This window comes from Pleurodeles waltl, chromosome 10 (genome assembly GCF_031143425.1).
Source record: "Pleurodeles waltl isolate 20211129_DDA chromosome 10, aPleWal1.hap1.20221129, whole genome shotgun sequence".
NCBI classification, from domain to species: Eukaryota; Metazoa; Chordata; class Amphibia; order Caudata; family Salamandridae; genus Pleurodeles; species Pleurodeles waltl.
The window spans coordinates 1027476041-1027493727 of NC_090449.1; the positions used below are offsets into that span (position 1 = coordinate 1027476041).

Consider the following 17687-nt stretch of genomic DNA (forward strand, 5'->3'; position numbering starts at 1 on the left):
ACTTCCAGTGGTGGGGGTCCCCTTTGAAAGAGTGGGTGTGGACATAGTGGGTCCACTTGAACCTCCCACAGCCTCAGGGAACCAGTATATCCTAGTGGTAGTGGATCATGCCACTAGGTACCCTGAAGCAATCCCCCTTAGGTTCACTACTGCCCCTGCAGTAGCTAAAGCACTCATTGGTATCTTTACCAGAGTGGGATTTCCTAAGGAGGTGGTGTCAGGGGTACAAACTTCATGTCAGCATACCTGAAGCATATGTGGAATGAGTGTGGGGTGACTTACAAATTCACCACACCATACCATCCACAAACCAATGGACTTGTAGAAAGATTTAACAAGAAATTGAAAGGCATGATCATGGGGCTCCCTGAAAAACTCAAAAGGAGATGGGATGTCCTCTTGCCATGTTTGCTTTTCACCTACAGAGAGGTGCCTCAGAAGGGAGTAGGGTTTTCCCCCTTTGAACTTCTGTTTGGCCATCCTGTCAGGGGACCACTATCTCTTGTAAAAGAAGGCTGGGAGAGACCTCTTCATGAGCCTAAACAAGATATAGTGGACTATGTACTAGGCCTACGTTCCAGGATGGCAGAGTACATGGAAAAGGCAAGTAAAAACCTTGATGCCAGCCAACAGCTCCAGAAGATGTGGTATGACCAAAAGGCTGCTATGGTTGAATTTCAGCCAGGGCACAAAGTCTGGGTTCTGGAGCCTGTGGCTCCTAGGGCACTTCAGGACAGATGGAGTGGCCCTTACCCAGTGCTAGAGAGAAAGAGTCCGGTAGACCTAGGCACTAGCAGGACCCCCAAAAGGGTGATCCATGTGAACTGCCTCAAACTCTTTCATGACAGGGCAGATGTGAATCTGTTGATGGTAACAGATGAGGACCAGGAAGCTGAGAGTGAACCTCTCCTTGATCTCCTCTCCACAGACCCTAAAGATGGCTCAGTAGATGGAGTGATCTATTCAGACACCCTCTCTGGCCAACAGCAATCTGACTGTAGGAAAGTCTTACAACAGTTTGCTGAGCTCTTTTCCCTAACCCCTGGTCAGACACATGTGTGTACCCATGATGTGGACACAGGAGACAGCATGCCTGTCAAAAACAACATTTTCAGACAGTCTGACCAAGTTAAGGAAAGCATCAAAGTGGAAGTCCACAAGATGCTGGAATTGGGAGTCATTGAGCACTCTTGACAGCCCCTGGGCTAGCCCAGTGGTCTTAGTCCCCAAACCACATACCAAGGATGGTATGAGAGAGATGAGGTTTTGTGTGGACTACAGAGGTCTTCATTCTGTACCAAGACAGATGCCCATCCCATTCCAAGGGCAGATGAATTAATTGACAAACTAGGTGCTGCCAGATACTTAAGTACCTTTGACTTGACAGCAGGGTACTGGCAAATCAAAATGGCACCAGGAGCAAAAGAAAAGACAGCATTCTCCTCACCTGATGGGCATTATCAGTTTACTGTTATGCCCTTTTGCTTAAAGAATGCCCCTGCCACCTTCCAAAGGTTGGTGAATCAAGTCCTTGCTGTCTTGGATTCCTTTAGTGCAGCTTATCTTGATGATATTGCTGTCTTTAGCTCCAGCTGGCAGGATCACCTGGTCCACCTGAAGGTTTTGAAGGCCCTGCAAGCAGCAGGCCTCTCTATCAAGGCATCCAAATGTCAGATAGGGCAGGGAACCGTGGTTTACTTGGGACACCTTGTTGGTGGAGGCCAAGTGCAGCCACTCCAACCCAAGATCCAGACTATTCTGGACTGGGTAGCTCCAAAAACCTAGACTCAAGTCAGGGCGTTCCTTGGCTTGACTGGCTACTATAGGAGGTTTGTGAAGGGATATGGATCAATAGTGACACCCCTCACAGAACTTACTTCCAAGAAAATGCCTAAGAAGGTAAACTGGACTGTAGAATGCCAACAGGCCTTTGACACCCTGAAACAAGCTATGTGCACAGCACCGGTTCTAAAAGCTCCAGATTACTCCAAGCAGTTCATTGTGCAGACAGATGCCTCTGAACATGGGATAGGGGCAGTTTTGTCCCAAACAAATGATGATGGCCTTGACCAGCCTGTTGCTTTCATTAGAAGGAGGTTACTCCCCAGGGAGCAGCGTTGGAGTGCCATTGAGAGGGAGGCCTTTGCTGTGGTTTGGTCCCTGAAGAAGCTGAGACCATACCTCTTTGGTACTCACTTTGTAGTTCAAACTGACCACAGACCTCTCAGATGGCTAATGCAAATGAAAGGTGAAAATCCAAAACTGTTGAGGTGGTCCATCTCCCTACAGGGAATGGACTTTATAGTGGAACACATACCTGGGACTGCCCATGCCAATGCAGATGGCCTTTCCAGGTTCTTCCACTTAGAAAATGAAGACTCTATTGGGAAAGGTTAGTCTCACCCTCTTTCGTTTGGGGGATGGAGGGGGGGGTTGTGTAAGGAAATGACTCCTTGGCATGGTTACCCCCTGACTTTTTGCCTTTGCGGATGCCAAGTTATGATTTGAAAGTGTGCTGAGGCCTGCTAACCAGGCCCCAGCACCAGTGTTCTTTCCCTAAAACTGTACGTTTGTCTCCACAATTGGCACACCCTGGCATCCAGGTAAGTCCCTTGTATCTGGTACCCCTTGTACCAAAGGCCCTGATGCCATGGAAGGTCTCTAAGGGCTGCAGCATGTCTTATGCCATCCTGGGGACCCCTCACTCAGCACAGACGCACTGCTTACCAGCTTGTGTGTGCTGGTGTGGAGAAAATAACTAAGTCGACATGGCATTCCAATCAGGGTGCCATGCCAACCTCACACTGCCTATGGCATAGATAAGTCACCCCTCTAGCAGGCCTTACAGCCCTAAGGCAGGGTGCACTACACCATAGGTGAGGGCATAGGTGCATGAGCACTATGCCCCTACAGTGTCTAAAGAAAACCTTAGCCATTGTAAGTGCAGGGTAGCCATAAGAGTATATGGTCTGGGAGTCTGTCAAACACGAACTCCACAGCACCATAATGGCTACACTGAAAGCTGGGAAGTTTGGTATTAAACTTCTCAGCACAATAAATGCACACTGACGCCAGTGTACATTTTATTGTAAAATACACCCCAGAGGGCATCTTAGAGATGCCCCCTGAAAACATACCCGACTTCTAGTGTGGGCTGACTAGTTTTACCAGCCTGCCACACACCAGACATGTTGCTGGCCACAAGGGGAGAGTGCCTTTGTCACTCTGTGGCTAAGTAACAAAGCCTGTACTGGGTGGAGGTGCTTCTCACCTCCCCCTGCAGGAACTGTAACACCTGGCGGTGAGCCTCAAAGGCTCACCCCCTTTGTTACAGCGCCCCAGGGCACTCCAGCCACTGGAGATGCCCGCCCCCTCTGGCCACGGCCCCACTTTTGGCGGCAAGGCCGGAAGAGATAATGAGAAAAACAAGGAGGAGTCACTAGCCAGTCAGGACAGCCCTGAAGGTGTCCTGAGCTGAGGTGACTCTGACTTTTTGAAATCCTCCATCTTGCAGATGGAGGATTCCCCCAATAGGATTAGGGGTGTGCCCCCCTCCCCTCAGGGAGGAGGCACAAAGAGGGTGTAGCCACCCTCAGGGATAGTAGCCATTGGCTACTAACCCCCCAGACCTAAACACCCCCCTAAATAGAGTATTTAGGGGCTCCCAGAACCTAGCAGAACCTAGCAAGATAGATTCCTGCAACCTGAAGACGAAGAAGGACTGCTGACCTTAAGCCCAGCAGAGAAGACGGAGACACCAACTGCTTTGGCCCCAGCCCTACCGGCCTGTCTCCCCACTCAAAGACAATTCCAGGCCAATAGGTTTTTATATAGAAAAATATATTTTCTTAGTTTATTTTAAGAACCACAGGTTCAAGATTTACAATCAATACTTCAAATGAAAGGTACTTCACTTCGGTATCATAGGAACTTTGAATCAGCAAAATAGCATGTACAGTTTTGGCAAAAATGGCAATAAGCTATTTTAAAACTGCTTCCAAACCCACCCCAAGCGCACCCATGGACCCTTCGCCTGTAACTCCTGCAAACGCATCTTCCACCACGCAACTACCACGACCACCAGCCCACGCGCCATCAACCACCTCAAGTGCATCCTGGTCAACGCTCGCTCTGTCCACAAGCACGCCGTTGAACTCTGGGACCTCCTGGACTCCACAGCTCCGGACGTCGCCTTCATCACGGAAACCTGGATGAACGCCTCATTAGCTACAGACATCGCCACTGCCAACCCGAAGGCTACAAGATCTCCAGAAAAGACCGCACCAACCAAGTAGGAGGAGGTATCGCCATCATCTTCAAAGACTCCATCAGCGTCACCACTTCCACCGAAGACACCCCTCTCGCCGCTGAACATCTGCATTTTCAAATTCGCACCGACCCCAGGACCACCCTCAGAGGATCCCTCGTCTACCGTCCCCCCGGACCGCGCGCCCCTTTCAGCGACGCCATCGCCGACTTCATCTCCCCGCACGCCCTCGCCTCGCCGGACTACATCCTCCTAGGCGACCTCAACTTCCATCTGGAACAGAACAACGACCCCAACACCACCGCCCTGCTCGACAACCTCGGCCTCAAGCAACTGGTGAACACCGCCACCCACATCACCGGACACACGCTCGACCCTATCTTCTCCGCCGGCAAACACATCTTCTTCAGCCACACCTCCGCTCTACACTGGACCGACCACAGCTGTGTCCACTTCACATTCCGACGTGAGACCCGCCACCTCCGCACTCAACCCATCCCTCGTAGACAGTGGAACAAGATCCCCGAAGAGCAACTCTTCTCCGCACTCGCCGCCAACCAACCCACCCTCACCACCGACCCCAACGACGCAGCCCTCAGCCTCACAAACTGGATCTCCAACTGCGCAGACTACCTTGCTCCCCTGAAACGCACGCATCGACAGACCAACACCAAAAAACCTCTCTGGTTCTCTGACACCCTCAAAGAATCAAAGAAAACTTGTCGCACCCTCGAGAAGGCCTGGCGCAAGGACCACACCGCTGACAACATGACCCCCCTCAAGAACGCTACCCGCGAACACCACCACCTGATCCGCGCTGCCAAAAGGAACTTTTTCACCGACAGACTGGACAAAAACAGCCACAACAGCAGAGAGCTTTTCAGCATCGTCAAGGAGTTCTCCAACCCCAACGCCAACGCCGTCACGCCCTCACAGGATTTGTGCGAATCCCTCGCCACCTTCTTCCATCGCAAGATCAGCGACCTCCACGACAGCTTCGGACACCAGACCCAACCAAACATCACCGAACCCGCACCCCCGGCCTTCACCCTCAACAACTGGACCCACATCAACACTGAAGAAACCAAATCCATCATGAACTCTATCCACTCCGGCGCCCCTTCGGACCCCTGCCCTCACTTCATCTTTAATAAAGCCGACAACATCATCGCCCCGCACCTCCAGGCCGTCATCAACTCTTCTTTTTCTTCTGCTACCTTCCCCGAATGCTGGAAACACGCCAAAGTCAACGCCCTCCTAAAGAAACCTACGGCTGACCTGAGCGACCTGAAAAACTTCCGCCCCATCTCTCTCCTGCCTTTCCCAGCCAAGGTAATAGAGAAGACCGTCAACAAACAGCTGACCACCTTCCTGGAAAACAACAACCTGCTCGACCCTTCACAAACCGGATTCCGAACCAACCACAGCACGGAAACCGCCCTCATCTCAGTCACAGACGACATCAGAACCCTGATGGACAACGGTGAAACAGTCGCCCTCATCCTCCTCGACCTCTCGGCTGCCTTCGACACCGTCTGTCACCGCACCCTAATCACCCGCCTCCGCTCCACTGGGATCCAAGGCCAGGCCCTGGACTGGATCGCCTCCTTCCTCTCAAACCGTTCCCAAAGAGTTTACCTCCCACCGTTTCGCTCAGACCCCACCGAGATCATCTGCGGCGTACCTCAAGGCTCATCGCTCAGCCCGACACTCTTCAATGTCTACATGAGCCCCCTCGCCAACATCGTACGCAAGCACGACATCATCATCACCTCCTACGCCGACGACACCCAACTTATACTCTCCCTCACCAAGGACCCCGCCAGCGCCAAGACCAACCTACAAGAGGGGATGAAGGACGTCGCAGATTGGATGAGGCTCAGCCGCCTAAAGCTGAACTCTGACAAAATGGAAGTCCTCGTCCTCGGCAACACCCCGTCTGCCTGGGACGACTCCTGGTGGCCCACGGCCCTCGGCACCGACCCCCACAGACCACGCCCGCAACCTCGGCTTCATCTTGGACCCCCTTCTCACCATGACCAAGCAAGTCAACGCTGTGTCCTCCGCCTGCTTCCTCACCCTCCGCATGCTCCGCAAGATCTTCCGCTGGATCCCCGCCGACACTAGAAAAAACGTGACCCAAGCCCTCGTCACGAGCCGCCTGGACTACGGCAACACCCTCTACGCTGGGACCACCGCCAAACTCGCCTGCAACGCATTCAAAACGCCTCGGCCCGCCTCATCCTCGACGTACCCCGCAACAGCCACATCTCCGCACACCTGAGACACCTGCGTTGGCTCCCAGTCAGCAAAAGGATCACCTTTCGACTTCTCACCCACGCACACAAAGCCCTCCACAACAAGGGACCGGAATACCTCAACCGACGCCTCAGCTTCTACGTCCCCACCCGCCTCCTCCGTTCCTCTGGCCTCACTGCCGTCCCTCGCATCCGCCGCTCCACGGCGGGTGGGAGGTCTTTCTCCTTCCTGGCAGCCAAGACCTGGAACTCCCTCCCCACCAGCCTCCGGACCACCCAGGACCACTCCGCATTCCGGAGACTCCTAAAAACCTGGCTTTTCGAGCAGCAGTAACCCCCCCCCCTTTCCCCTAGCGCCTTGAGACCCGCACGGGTGAGTAGCGCGCTTTATAAATGTTAATTGTAAGGAAATGCCTCCTTGGCATGGTTGCCCCCTGACTTTTTGCCTTTGCTGATGCTATGTTTACAATTGAAAGTGTGCTGAGGCCTGCTAACCAGGCCCCAGCACCAGTGTTCTTTCCCTAACCTGTACTTTTGTATCCACAATTGGCAGACCCTGGCATCCAGATAAGTCCCTTGTAACTGGTACTGCTAGTACCAAGGGCCCTGATGCCAAGGAAGGTCTCTAAGGGCTGCAGCATGTCTTATGCCACCCTGGAGACCTCTCACTCAGCACAGACACACTGCTTGCCAGCTTGTGTGTGCTAGTGAGGACAAAACGAGTAAGTCGACATGGCACTCCCCTCAGGGTGCCATGCCAGCCTCTCACTGCCTATGCAGTATAGGTAAGACACCCCTCTAGCAGGCCTTACAGCCCTAAGGCAGGGTGCACTATACCATAGGTGAGGGTACCAGTGCATGAGCATGGTACCCCTACAGTGTCTAAACAAAACCTTAGACATTGTAAGTGCAGGGTAGCCATAAGAGTATATGGTCTGGGAGTTTGTCAAACACGAACTCCACAGCACCATAATGGCTACACTGAAAACTGGGAAGTTTGGTATCAAACTTCTCAGCACAATAAATGCACACTGATGCCAGTGTACATTTTATTGCAAAATACACCCCAGAGGGCACCTTAGAGGTGCCCCCTGAAACTTAACCGACTATCTGTGTAGGCTGACTAGTTCCAGCAGCCTGCCACACTAGAGACATGTTGCTGGCCCCATGGGGAGAGTGCCTTTGTCACTCTGAGGCCAGTAACAAAGCCTGCACTGGGTGGAGATGCTAACACCTCCCCCAGGCAGGAGCTGTAACACCTGGCGGTGAGCCTCAAAGGCTCACCCCTTTGTCACAGCACCGCAGGACACTCCAGCTAGTGGAGTTGCCCGCCCCCTCCAGCCCGGCCCCTACTTTTGGCGGCAAGGTCGGAGAAAATAATGAGAATAACAAGGAGGAGTCACTGGCCAGTCAGGACAGCCCCTAAGGTGTCCTGAGCTGAGATGACTCTAACTTTTAGAAATCCTCCATCTTGCAGATGGAGGATTCCCCCAATAGGGTTAGGATTGTGACCCCCTCCCCTTGGGAGGAGGCACAAAGAGGGTGTACCCACCCTCAGGGCTAGTAGCCATTGGCTACTAACCCCCCAGACCTAAACACGCCCTTAAATTTAGTATTTAAGGGCTACCCTGAACCCTAGAAAATTAGATTCCTGCGACAACAAGAAGAAGGACTGCCCAGCTGAAAACCCCTGCAGAGGAAGACCAGAAGACAACAACTGCCTTGGCTCCAGAAACTCACCGGCCTGTCTCCTGCCTTCCAAAGAACTCTGCTCCAGCGACGCCTTCCAAAGGGACCAGCGACCTCTGAATCCTCTGAGGACTGCCCTGCTTCGACGACGACCAGAAACTCCCGAGGACAGCGGACCTGCTCCAAAAAGACTGCAACTTTGTTTCAAGGAGCAGCTTTAAAGACCCCTGCAACTCCCCGCAAGAAGCGTGAGACTTGCAACACTGCACCCGGCGACCCCGACTCGGCTGGTGGAGAACCAACACCTCAGGGAGGACCCCCGGACTACTCTCCGACTGTGAGTACCAAAACCTGTCCCCCCTGAGCCCCCACAGCGCCGCCTGCAGAGGGAATCCCGAGGCTTCCCCTGACCGCGACTCTCTGAAACCTAAGTCCCGACGCCTGGAAAAGACCCTGCACCCGCAGCCCCCAGGACCTGAAGGACCGGACTTTCACTGGAGAAGTGACCCCCAGGAGTCCCTCTCCCTTGCCCAAGTGGAGGTTTCCCTGAGGAAGCCCCCCCTTGCCTGCCTGCAGCGCTGAAGAGATCCGTTGATCTCTCATAGACTAACATTGCAAACCCGACGCTTGTTTCTACACTGCACCCGGCCGCCCCCGCGCTGCTGAGGGTGAAATTTCTGTGTGGGCTTGTGTCCCCCCCGGTGCCCTACAAAACCCCCCTGGTCTGCCCTCCAAAGACGCGGGTACTTACCTGCAAGCAGACCGGAACCGGGGCACCCCCTTCTCTCCATTCTAGCCTATGCGTTTTGGGCACCACTTTGAACTCTGCACCTGACCGGCCCTGAGCTGCTGGTGTGGTGACTTTGGGGTTGCTCTGAACCCCCAACGGTGGGCTACCTTGGACCAAGAACTGAACCCTGTAAGTGTCTTACTTACCTGGTAAAACTAACAAAAACTTACCTCCCCCAGGAACTGTGAAAATTGCACTGTGTCCACTTTTGAAATAGCTATTTGTGAATAACTTGAAAAGTATACATGCAATTGAAATGATTCAAAGTTCCTAATGTACTTACCTGCAATACCTTTCAAACAAGATATTACATGTTAAATTTGAACCTGTGGTTCTTAAAATAAACTAAGAAAATATATTTTTCTATAACAAAACCTATTGGCTGGATTTGTCTCTGAGTGTGTGTACCTCATTTATTGTCTATGTGTATGTACAACAAATGCTTAACACTACTCCTTGGATAAGCCTACTGCTCGACCACACTACCACAAAATAGAGCATTAGTATTATCTATTTTTACCACTATTTTACCTCTAAGGGGAACCCTTGGACTCTGTGCATGCTATTCCTTACTTTGAAATAGCACATACAGAGCCAACTTCCTACATTAATGATTTGATAAAACTAGACACAGTGCATATTTCAACAGTTCCTGGTGTAGGTAAGTATTTGTTAGTTTTGCAGGTAAGTAAACCACCTACAGGGTTCAAAGTTGGGTCCAAAGTAGCCCACCGTTGGGGGTTCAGGGCAACCCCAAAGTTACCACACCAGCAGCTCAGGGCCGGTCAGGTGCAGAGGTCAAAGTGGTGCCCAAAACGCATAGGATCCAATGGAGAAGGGGGTGCCCTGGTTCCAGTCTGCCAGCAGGTAAGTACCCATGTCTTCGGAGGGCAGACCAGGGGGGGTTTGTAAGGCACCGGGGGGGGGGCACACAAGTCAGCACAAAAAGTACACCCTCAGCGGCACGGGGCGGCTGGGTGCAGAGTGAAAACAGGCGTCGGGTATGTAATAGATTTCAATGGGAGACCCAGGGGTCTCTTCAGCAAAGCAGGCAGGCAAGGGGGGGGCTTCTCGGGGTAGCCACCACCTGGGCAAGGGAGAGGGCCACCTGGGGGTCGCTTCTGCACTGGAGGTCGGATCCTTCAGGTCCTGGGGGCTGCGGGTGCAGTGTCTTTACCAGGCGTCGGGTTCTTTGAAGCAGGCAGTCGCGGTCAGGGGGAGCCTCTGGATTCCCTCTGCAGGCGTCGCTGGAGGGACTCAGGGGGGGTCAACTCTGGCTACTCACAGGGTCACAGTCGCCGGGGAGTCCTCCCTGTAGTGTTGTTTCTCTGCAGGTCGAGCCGGGGGCATCGGGTGCAGAGTGGAAAGTCTCACACTTCCGGGGAGAAACGTGCAGTCCTTAAAAAGTTGTTTCTTTGTTGCCAAGTTGTATCTTCTTTGGAGCAGAGCCGCTGTCCTCTGGAGTTCTTGGTCCTTTTAAATGCAGGGTAGTCCTCTGAGGCTTCAGAGGGCGCTGGACCCTGGGGGACGCGTCGCTGTTGCAGTTTTTCTTGAAGTGGGGAGATAGGCCGGTAGGGCTGGGGCCAAAGCAGTTGATGTCTCTGTCTTCTCTGCAGGGCTTCAGGTCAGCAGTCCTTCTTCGTCTTCAGGTTGCAGGAATCTATGTTGCTTTGTTCTGGGGCCCCTAAGTACTCAATTTAGGGGTGTGTTTAGGTCTGGGGGGTTAGTAGCCAATGGCTACTAGCCCTGAGGGTGGCTACACCCTCTTTGTGCCTCCTCCCTGAGGGGAGGGGGGCACATCCCTAATCCTATTGGGGGAATCCTCCATCTGCAAGATGGAGGATTTCTAAAAGTCAGAGTCACCTCAGCTCAGGACACCTTAGGGGTTGTCCTGACTGGCCATTGACTCCTCCTTGTTTTTCTCATTATCTCCTCTGGCCTTGCCGCCAAAAGTGGGGCCGTGGCCGGAGGGGGGCGGGCATCTCCACTAGCTGGAATGCCCTGTGGCGCTGTAAGAAAGGGGGTGAGGCTTTGAGGCTCACCGCCAGGTGTTACAGCTCCTGCAGGGGGAGGTGGGAAGCACCTCCACCCAGTACAGGCTTTGTTACTAGCCACAGAGTGACAAAGGCACTCTCCCCATGTGGCCAGCAACATATCTGGTGTGAGGCAGGCTAGCAAAACTAGTCAGCCCACATTGGAAGTCGGGTATGTTTTATGGGGGCATCTCTAAGATGCCCTCTGGGGTGTATTTCACAATAAAATGTACACTGGCATCAGTGTGCATTTATTGTGCTGAGAAGTTTGATACCAAACTTCCCAGTTTTCAGTGTAGCCATTATGGTGCTGTGGAGTTCGTGTTCGACAGACTCCCAGACCATATACTCTTATGGCTACCCTGCACTTACAATGCTAAGGTTTTGCTTAGACACTGTAGGGGCATAGTGCACATGCACCTATGCCATCACCTGTGGTATAATGCACCCTGCCTTAGGGCTGTAATGCCTGCTGGAGGGGTGACTTATCCATGCCATAGGCAGTGTGAGGTTGGCATGGCACCCTGAGGGGAGTGCCATGTCGACTTAGTCATTTTCTCCCCACCAGCACACACAAGCTGGCAAGCAGTGTGAATGTGCTGAGTGAGGGGTTCCCAGGGTGGCATAAGACATGCTGCAGCCCTTAGAGACCTTCCCTGGCATCAGGGCCCTTGGTACCAGGGGTACCAGTTACATGGGACTTACTTGGATGCCAGGGTGTGTTAATTGTGGAAACAAAGGTACAGTTTTAGGGAAAGAACACTGGTGCTGGGGCCTGGTTAGCAGGCCTCCAGCACACTTCTCAGTCAAGTCAGCATCAGTATCAGGCAAAAAGTGGGGGTTAACTGCAACAGGGAGCCATTTCCTTACAATTACATTGACAGAACAAAACAATTTCGTAAAACAAAACAATTGTTTGTAGCCTTCCAAAAACCTCATGCAGGTAATCCTATATCCAAACAAGGCATCGCCAGGTGGATAGTTAAATGCATTCAAACTTGCTATATTAAAGCAAAAAGAGAATTACCTATTACACCAAGAACACATTCCACTAGGAAAAAATGCGCCACAATGGCTTTTCTTGGGAATATACCTATGACAGAAATTTGTAAGGCAGCCACCTGGTCTACGCCTCATACATTTACTAAGCATTACTGTGTAGATGTGTTAGCAACGCAACAAGCCACAGTAGGACAGGCTGTATTAAGAACATTATTTCAGACAACTTCAACTCCTACAAGCTAAACCACCGCTTTTTGGGGAGATTACTGCTTGTTAGTCTATGCACAGCATGTGTATCTGCAGCTACACATGCCACCGAACGGAAAATGTCACTTACCCAGTGTACATCTGTTCGTGGAATGAGATGCTGCAGATTCACATGCGCCCTCCCACCTCCCCGGTAGCCGTTCTTAGTTGAATGAAAATAGTAAATTTGTAAATAAATATTCTTTTGATACACATAAAGTACATACATACCTACTCCATTGCATGGGCACCTCTAGTATACTCACAACTCCTACCTCACCCTCTGCGGGGAAAACAATCTAAGATGGAGTCGACGCCCATGCGCAATGGAGCCGAAAGGGAGGAGTCACTCGGTCTCGTGACTCGAAAAAGACTTCTTCGAAGAAAAACAACTTGTAACACTCCGAGCCCAACACTAGATGGCAGGATAATGCACAGCATGTGAATCTGCAGCGTCTCATGCCACAAACAGATGTACACTGGGTAAGTGACATTTTCCATACATATATATATATATATATATATATATATATATATATATTATTACATCATTTACGTCAAATTGTATTTGTCCCAGGATAAGGTGCTGCATAGCTAAACACATATGATCCAAAAGGCGAGACCTATTGGCTATGCCAATGCTTGTTTGCATTTGCGGCTTTTTCTAGTCCCACTTCCAGGAAGGGTGGTCTATTTATAGTCAGTCAAACACTACTTTCTGCTTATGTGGCTACAACAACGAGTCTCTGACAGACTTGGGGGGTGATTCTGAGACTGGCGGGCGGCGGAGGCCGCCCACCAGTCTTCCCCCGACAAAATTCCGCTCCGCGGTCGCAAGACCGCTGAGGGTATTTTGAGATTTGCCCTGGGCTGGCGGGCGGCCGCCCGCCAGCCCAGGGCAAATCTACCTTCCCACGAGGACGCCGGCTCTGAGTGGAGCCGGCGTAGTGGGAAGGTGCGACGGGTGCAGTTGCACCCGTCGCGTATTTCAGTGTCTGCTTTGCAGACACTGAAATACTTTGTGGGGCCCTCTTACGGGGGCCCCGCGGCACCCCCTACCGCCATCCTGTTCCTGGCGGGTCTCAGATGGCGGTAGGGGGTGTCAGAATCCCCATGGCGGCGGAGCGCGCTCCGCGCCATGGAGGATTCTCCCGAGCAGCCGCGGTCAGAATGCTCGACGGAGCACCGCCAGCCTGTTGGCGGTGCTCCCGTGGTCGGTGACCAGAATGACCCCCATGGTGTTCATTCGCTCTTATATCCTTCCTGAAAGAATGAAATGGCTAAAGCCCGGTTTTTTAAAAGGAGGCCATAAGGTACGCCCTAAATGAGGAAAACTTGAAAATGTCATAAGCCCTTGTAAAATGTATGCAACACACAGTCAAACAGGTAACTGCAAAGGAGAACTTAAATTTATCCCCATTCATTGCATCTAAATCAGACTACTATTACTCAACAGAGAAGTTAAATTGCAAATGGTTTATTTGTAAATTTATTCATTTTATAGGATGCTGCAGAGCCTTAATTATTTTATACAGGGTTCTGACACAGTTTTCTTAAGGTACACTGGATTGATTGTAATGTATTGTGAGATTTTAACCTTTATTGTACAGTTATTCATTGTTTTAGAATGTTCTGCCACTACCGTTGGAAAATTGCATTGGTCATTTAAGGAAGCACAATTACAATATGAATTTCAGGGAGTGTTGGTTGTTGTGTGTTGGTGGAATTCATCCCATTTATGGTTTTAATTAACTAAGTAAGGTTTCATTCATTCATTTCTCTTTGCAAAAGGAATGGGGAGGACAATGGGAATATTGGTAACATAATATAGAAGCCGTGGCAGTCTTTCAATCTTAATAAGCCCTACATGTGGCAGTGAAGTCCAAAACACAAAGTGAGTGGATTGCGCTTCCTAGGTTACCATCATGTAAGTCATGTGCAGAGTGCTAGACATTCAGGCCCATATTTATACTTTTTTTAGCGCCGCATTTGCCCCGCTTTTTGACGCAAAAGCGGCGCAAACTTACAAAATGCAATTGTCAAATGCGACGCTAAAAAAAGTATAAATATGGGCCTCAGTCTCAAGTAGCTAAGAGATACAGCCTCCCATGAGAGTCTACCATCCAAAATCGGCTGCCAGGGTGACTGACCAGCAGCGTTTAGAGGGAAAACGCAGGATTTTGTTGAGTTTACATGAAGGCCAGAGAGCCGTAAGAAACCATCTAAAGCTTACATGGTATCGAAGAGGTCTATTTCACCCCTTATCTACAAAAGGATAAAGTGGCATATATTGATACTGTGTGTGTAGCTCTGCATAATGGCACTCCTCAGTGTGCTCACAGGAGTCATAATCGAGCTGCAGGAGGCTCAATAACATGGCAAATAGGAAAAGTACAGCCTTGATGGTTACTCCTGTCAACTGCACAAGAGTCAGTCTTGGCTCTTACACTCCATGCGTAAATAATCAAAGACCTTTTTTAAATATGCGACAATTCCCAATTATGTAATCCACTGAAATTTGTAACAATACAGAGTCATTATAATTAACACGGCTGGGATGTAGTTAAAACTTTGAGGTACAAACAGCATGACTGTTGCAGATCCTTCTCAGTTTTATTTTTTCAGATTAAAAAAAACGTTGATTTTATTGAGTTCAGCTATGCAGATTCCTGATAATGTTACTTTTTGTATTTTAGGCTGAAAGTGCGGGAGCGAGAGCTGAACAATTCATGCATTGAGAAATTCTCACTGCGAAGACTCCACAAGGAGACAGGGATTTCCAATGCACAGATGATAGACTGTTGTACCAGGCTTCTTAACGAGTCGTTGCCTCACCTGCAGGGCATGCACCTCTGTGTGTCTCGCTTTTACTCTGTGCTGCAGGATGGTGACCTCTGCATTCCTTGGAATTGGAAGAGCTGAGAAGGGCCCTGTGATGAACCTGACGTCTCTGGGGCAGGTTTATTCCGTAATACTATGACTTTCCATAGGGGGATTTTACAAGTCTATTTCCATATTTCAGTGTTTTATTCTCAGTGGAAAAGAACCTTGCTCTTGTTGATGCTGCTAAGGACCTTGACTATTGACATCTTGGCAGTTTTGAACAGTGTTGCACATTTCTGGTCAATCATTATTTCAAGCATTTGGGTATTGGAGAGTAAAACGTATATGTAAAACCCAGTATATACAACAACAAAAAATCCGAAAAGGTTCTACAAAGATGACACAAACGTTTTCCCTTATATAAAAAAAAATAGCTAATATATTTATGGGCAGTATTATAGTTATTTAAGTACAGAAAGTTCTGTTTTGGTACAGTGTGTACCAGCTGTTGTCACTAAAACATTAGTGAAAAGGAAAACAGGTGTTGTAATTGTTTGTTCATTAAACGGTTAACAACTACAATTAAAAAGTTTCTAACTAAAATATTTTACTTGACATTGTAAAATGATTTAATCGAGCAGAGCACTGAATGATTTATATTAGAATTTAATTCCATAATCCAGTAGAGCACCTACAGCTAGTCCATTTAAGGCAGTGATCTTCAAACTTTTTAATTTCGCCCCCCGTGAAAAAAGTAGCACTCGGCCCCCCTTCAAATATTTCATAATTATTCAATTAAATTGGTAATGTTTAAATTTGTCTAGACTTATTTAAACATTGCATTTAAGTTCTAGTATTGTTTTAAAAATGCAGTCAAATGAATGATGTCAAACATACTATTCTGGTCATGCAGGCAGTACTAACGTGTAAAAGTATCCACAGTGTGAATGTTAGAAGTGAGTGTGGGGGTTTTGAAGAGTTCTCTTTAGATACATATTTCCAGCTTCGATATAAATGACAAAACATGTTATTGATGGCCCATTACAGAGCTGTTTTACTGCTTCTTGTTCTTCAGCTTAAAACAAAGCCCTTTTAGCAGCATAACGCTTCTTTTGGCAAGAGCCTTGCACCCCCTGCGGGATCACTTGAGGGCCCCCTTGGGGGGCCCACCCCCCAGTTTGAAAACCGCTGATTTAAGGGTATATTTAAGAGCCCCTAGCGCCACCGGAGTGACACCCCTTCACACGCAGCACTTTGTGTGGAAGGGATGTGCAATGGGTGTACCTGTGGGTGTGCCACAGAAACACCCATTGCATTTTGACGCTGCCCCAGATTTACGAATTTTTGTAAACCTGAGGCTGCACCAAAATCGAATGCCACCCCAAGGGTGACGTTAGCATGGCACAACGAGGAGACAGGCTTTAATTTCTTCTTGTTTTTTTGCTATTTCTATGTGTGCACACATAGAAAGAGCAAATCACCATTTAAGATTGATTTTGTGCAGGAAGGCGTCTCTTCCTGCACAAAAACAATCTCCCCCTCAACACACCCATCCTTGCACTATGGCGCAAGGGTTGCTGCATTGGCGCACAGCAGCAAATGTAGTGCCGGCGCAGGAGGAAACACAGGGGTGCGCCGTATTCTAGTAAATACGGCACATCCCTGCATTTTGAAAATGACGGTACGCGATGCTGCCAAATTTGTCACAGTGATGCGCACCGTCATTTTCTGTTGAATCTAGCCCTTAATGTTTTATTTGTATAGAACTGTTAGAATCATTAAATGTCTTAAGGCGTAATATAGTGCATAGGATAAACCACAGAACAAACCATTCATGAGGATTCAGTTACTTTACCTTCTTGCTTTTGCACCTGCACAATAAGTCCGAATTTTCAAGCTCAGGCAAGCAAGGGTGGTGCCTTCTCCTTGAAACGTGTCTCTGCACTCTCGCCAAAGGGCCTCTGAAGAAAGGAAAAGGACTGTACTTATTTTGGAATGCCTGTTAGAAAAAGAATGACAGAGCTGCGCTCAACTGCGGAAATCCTGGAGCCCATTTGAAATGCACATATGTTGGAAGAAGGTGTGTGGTCTGGTACTGAAAGTCCCATGTGTGAAATATGTCCAAACAAAAAAAAAAAAGAGAGCACAAATTGTGTGGAGCATACGACACCGGCACCACAGAAATGGAAGTAGGATGGATTATAGGTCTTGACTGATAGTTGACACCTAAAACAAAAGTGTGAGTTAATCCTTGCCCAGATTTGTTGCAGCTTCCTTGGCTGCAGTATTGCCTGAGTGATGTTAATTTCCAAGTAGAAGGCTTCCAAGGTACTCACACTATTTAATAACTATTGAGGATAACTGTGCTTTCCAGTAACATGTCATGACAAAACTAGAAGCATAAAAAGGCCAAACTGGTACGAGTGCATTTGTGATTGCCCTTTACAACTAGGTTCCTACTGACCATTGTGTGCAGACAGGTGTGGTCCTCAAAACCGAATGACAGAAGTTCAAGGCATGTATGATTGCTGATAAACTATGAGATATAGATTGATGTTGATTATTTTATTAGGAGTCAT

General features: G+C 49.4%; 1 protein-coding gene across 4 annotated transcripts in view; it reads left to right on the top strand.

Annotated features, from left to right (window-relative positions):
* Nucleotides 1-15711, top strand: part of TCAIM (T cell activation inhibitor, mitochondrial) — a 277740-nt gene extending 262029 nt beyond the window's left edge. For all 4 annotated transcript variants that reach the window (XM_069211978.1, XM_069211980.1, XM_069211981.1 and 1 more), the window contains one exon: nt 14982-15711. In XM_069211978.1, the coding sequence (XP_069068079.1) occupies nt 14982-15207 (226 nt within the window). In that variant the 3' untranslated portion in view covers nt 15208-15711. The remainder of the gene's footprint in view (nt 1-14981) is intronic.
* Nucleotides 15712-17687: the final 1976 nt, after the last annotated feature.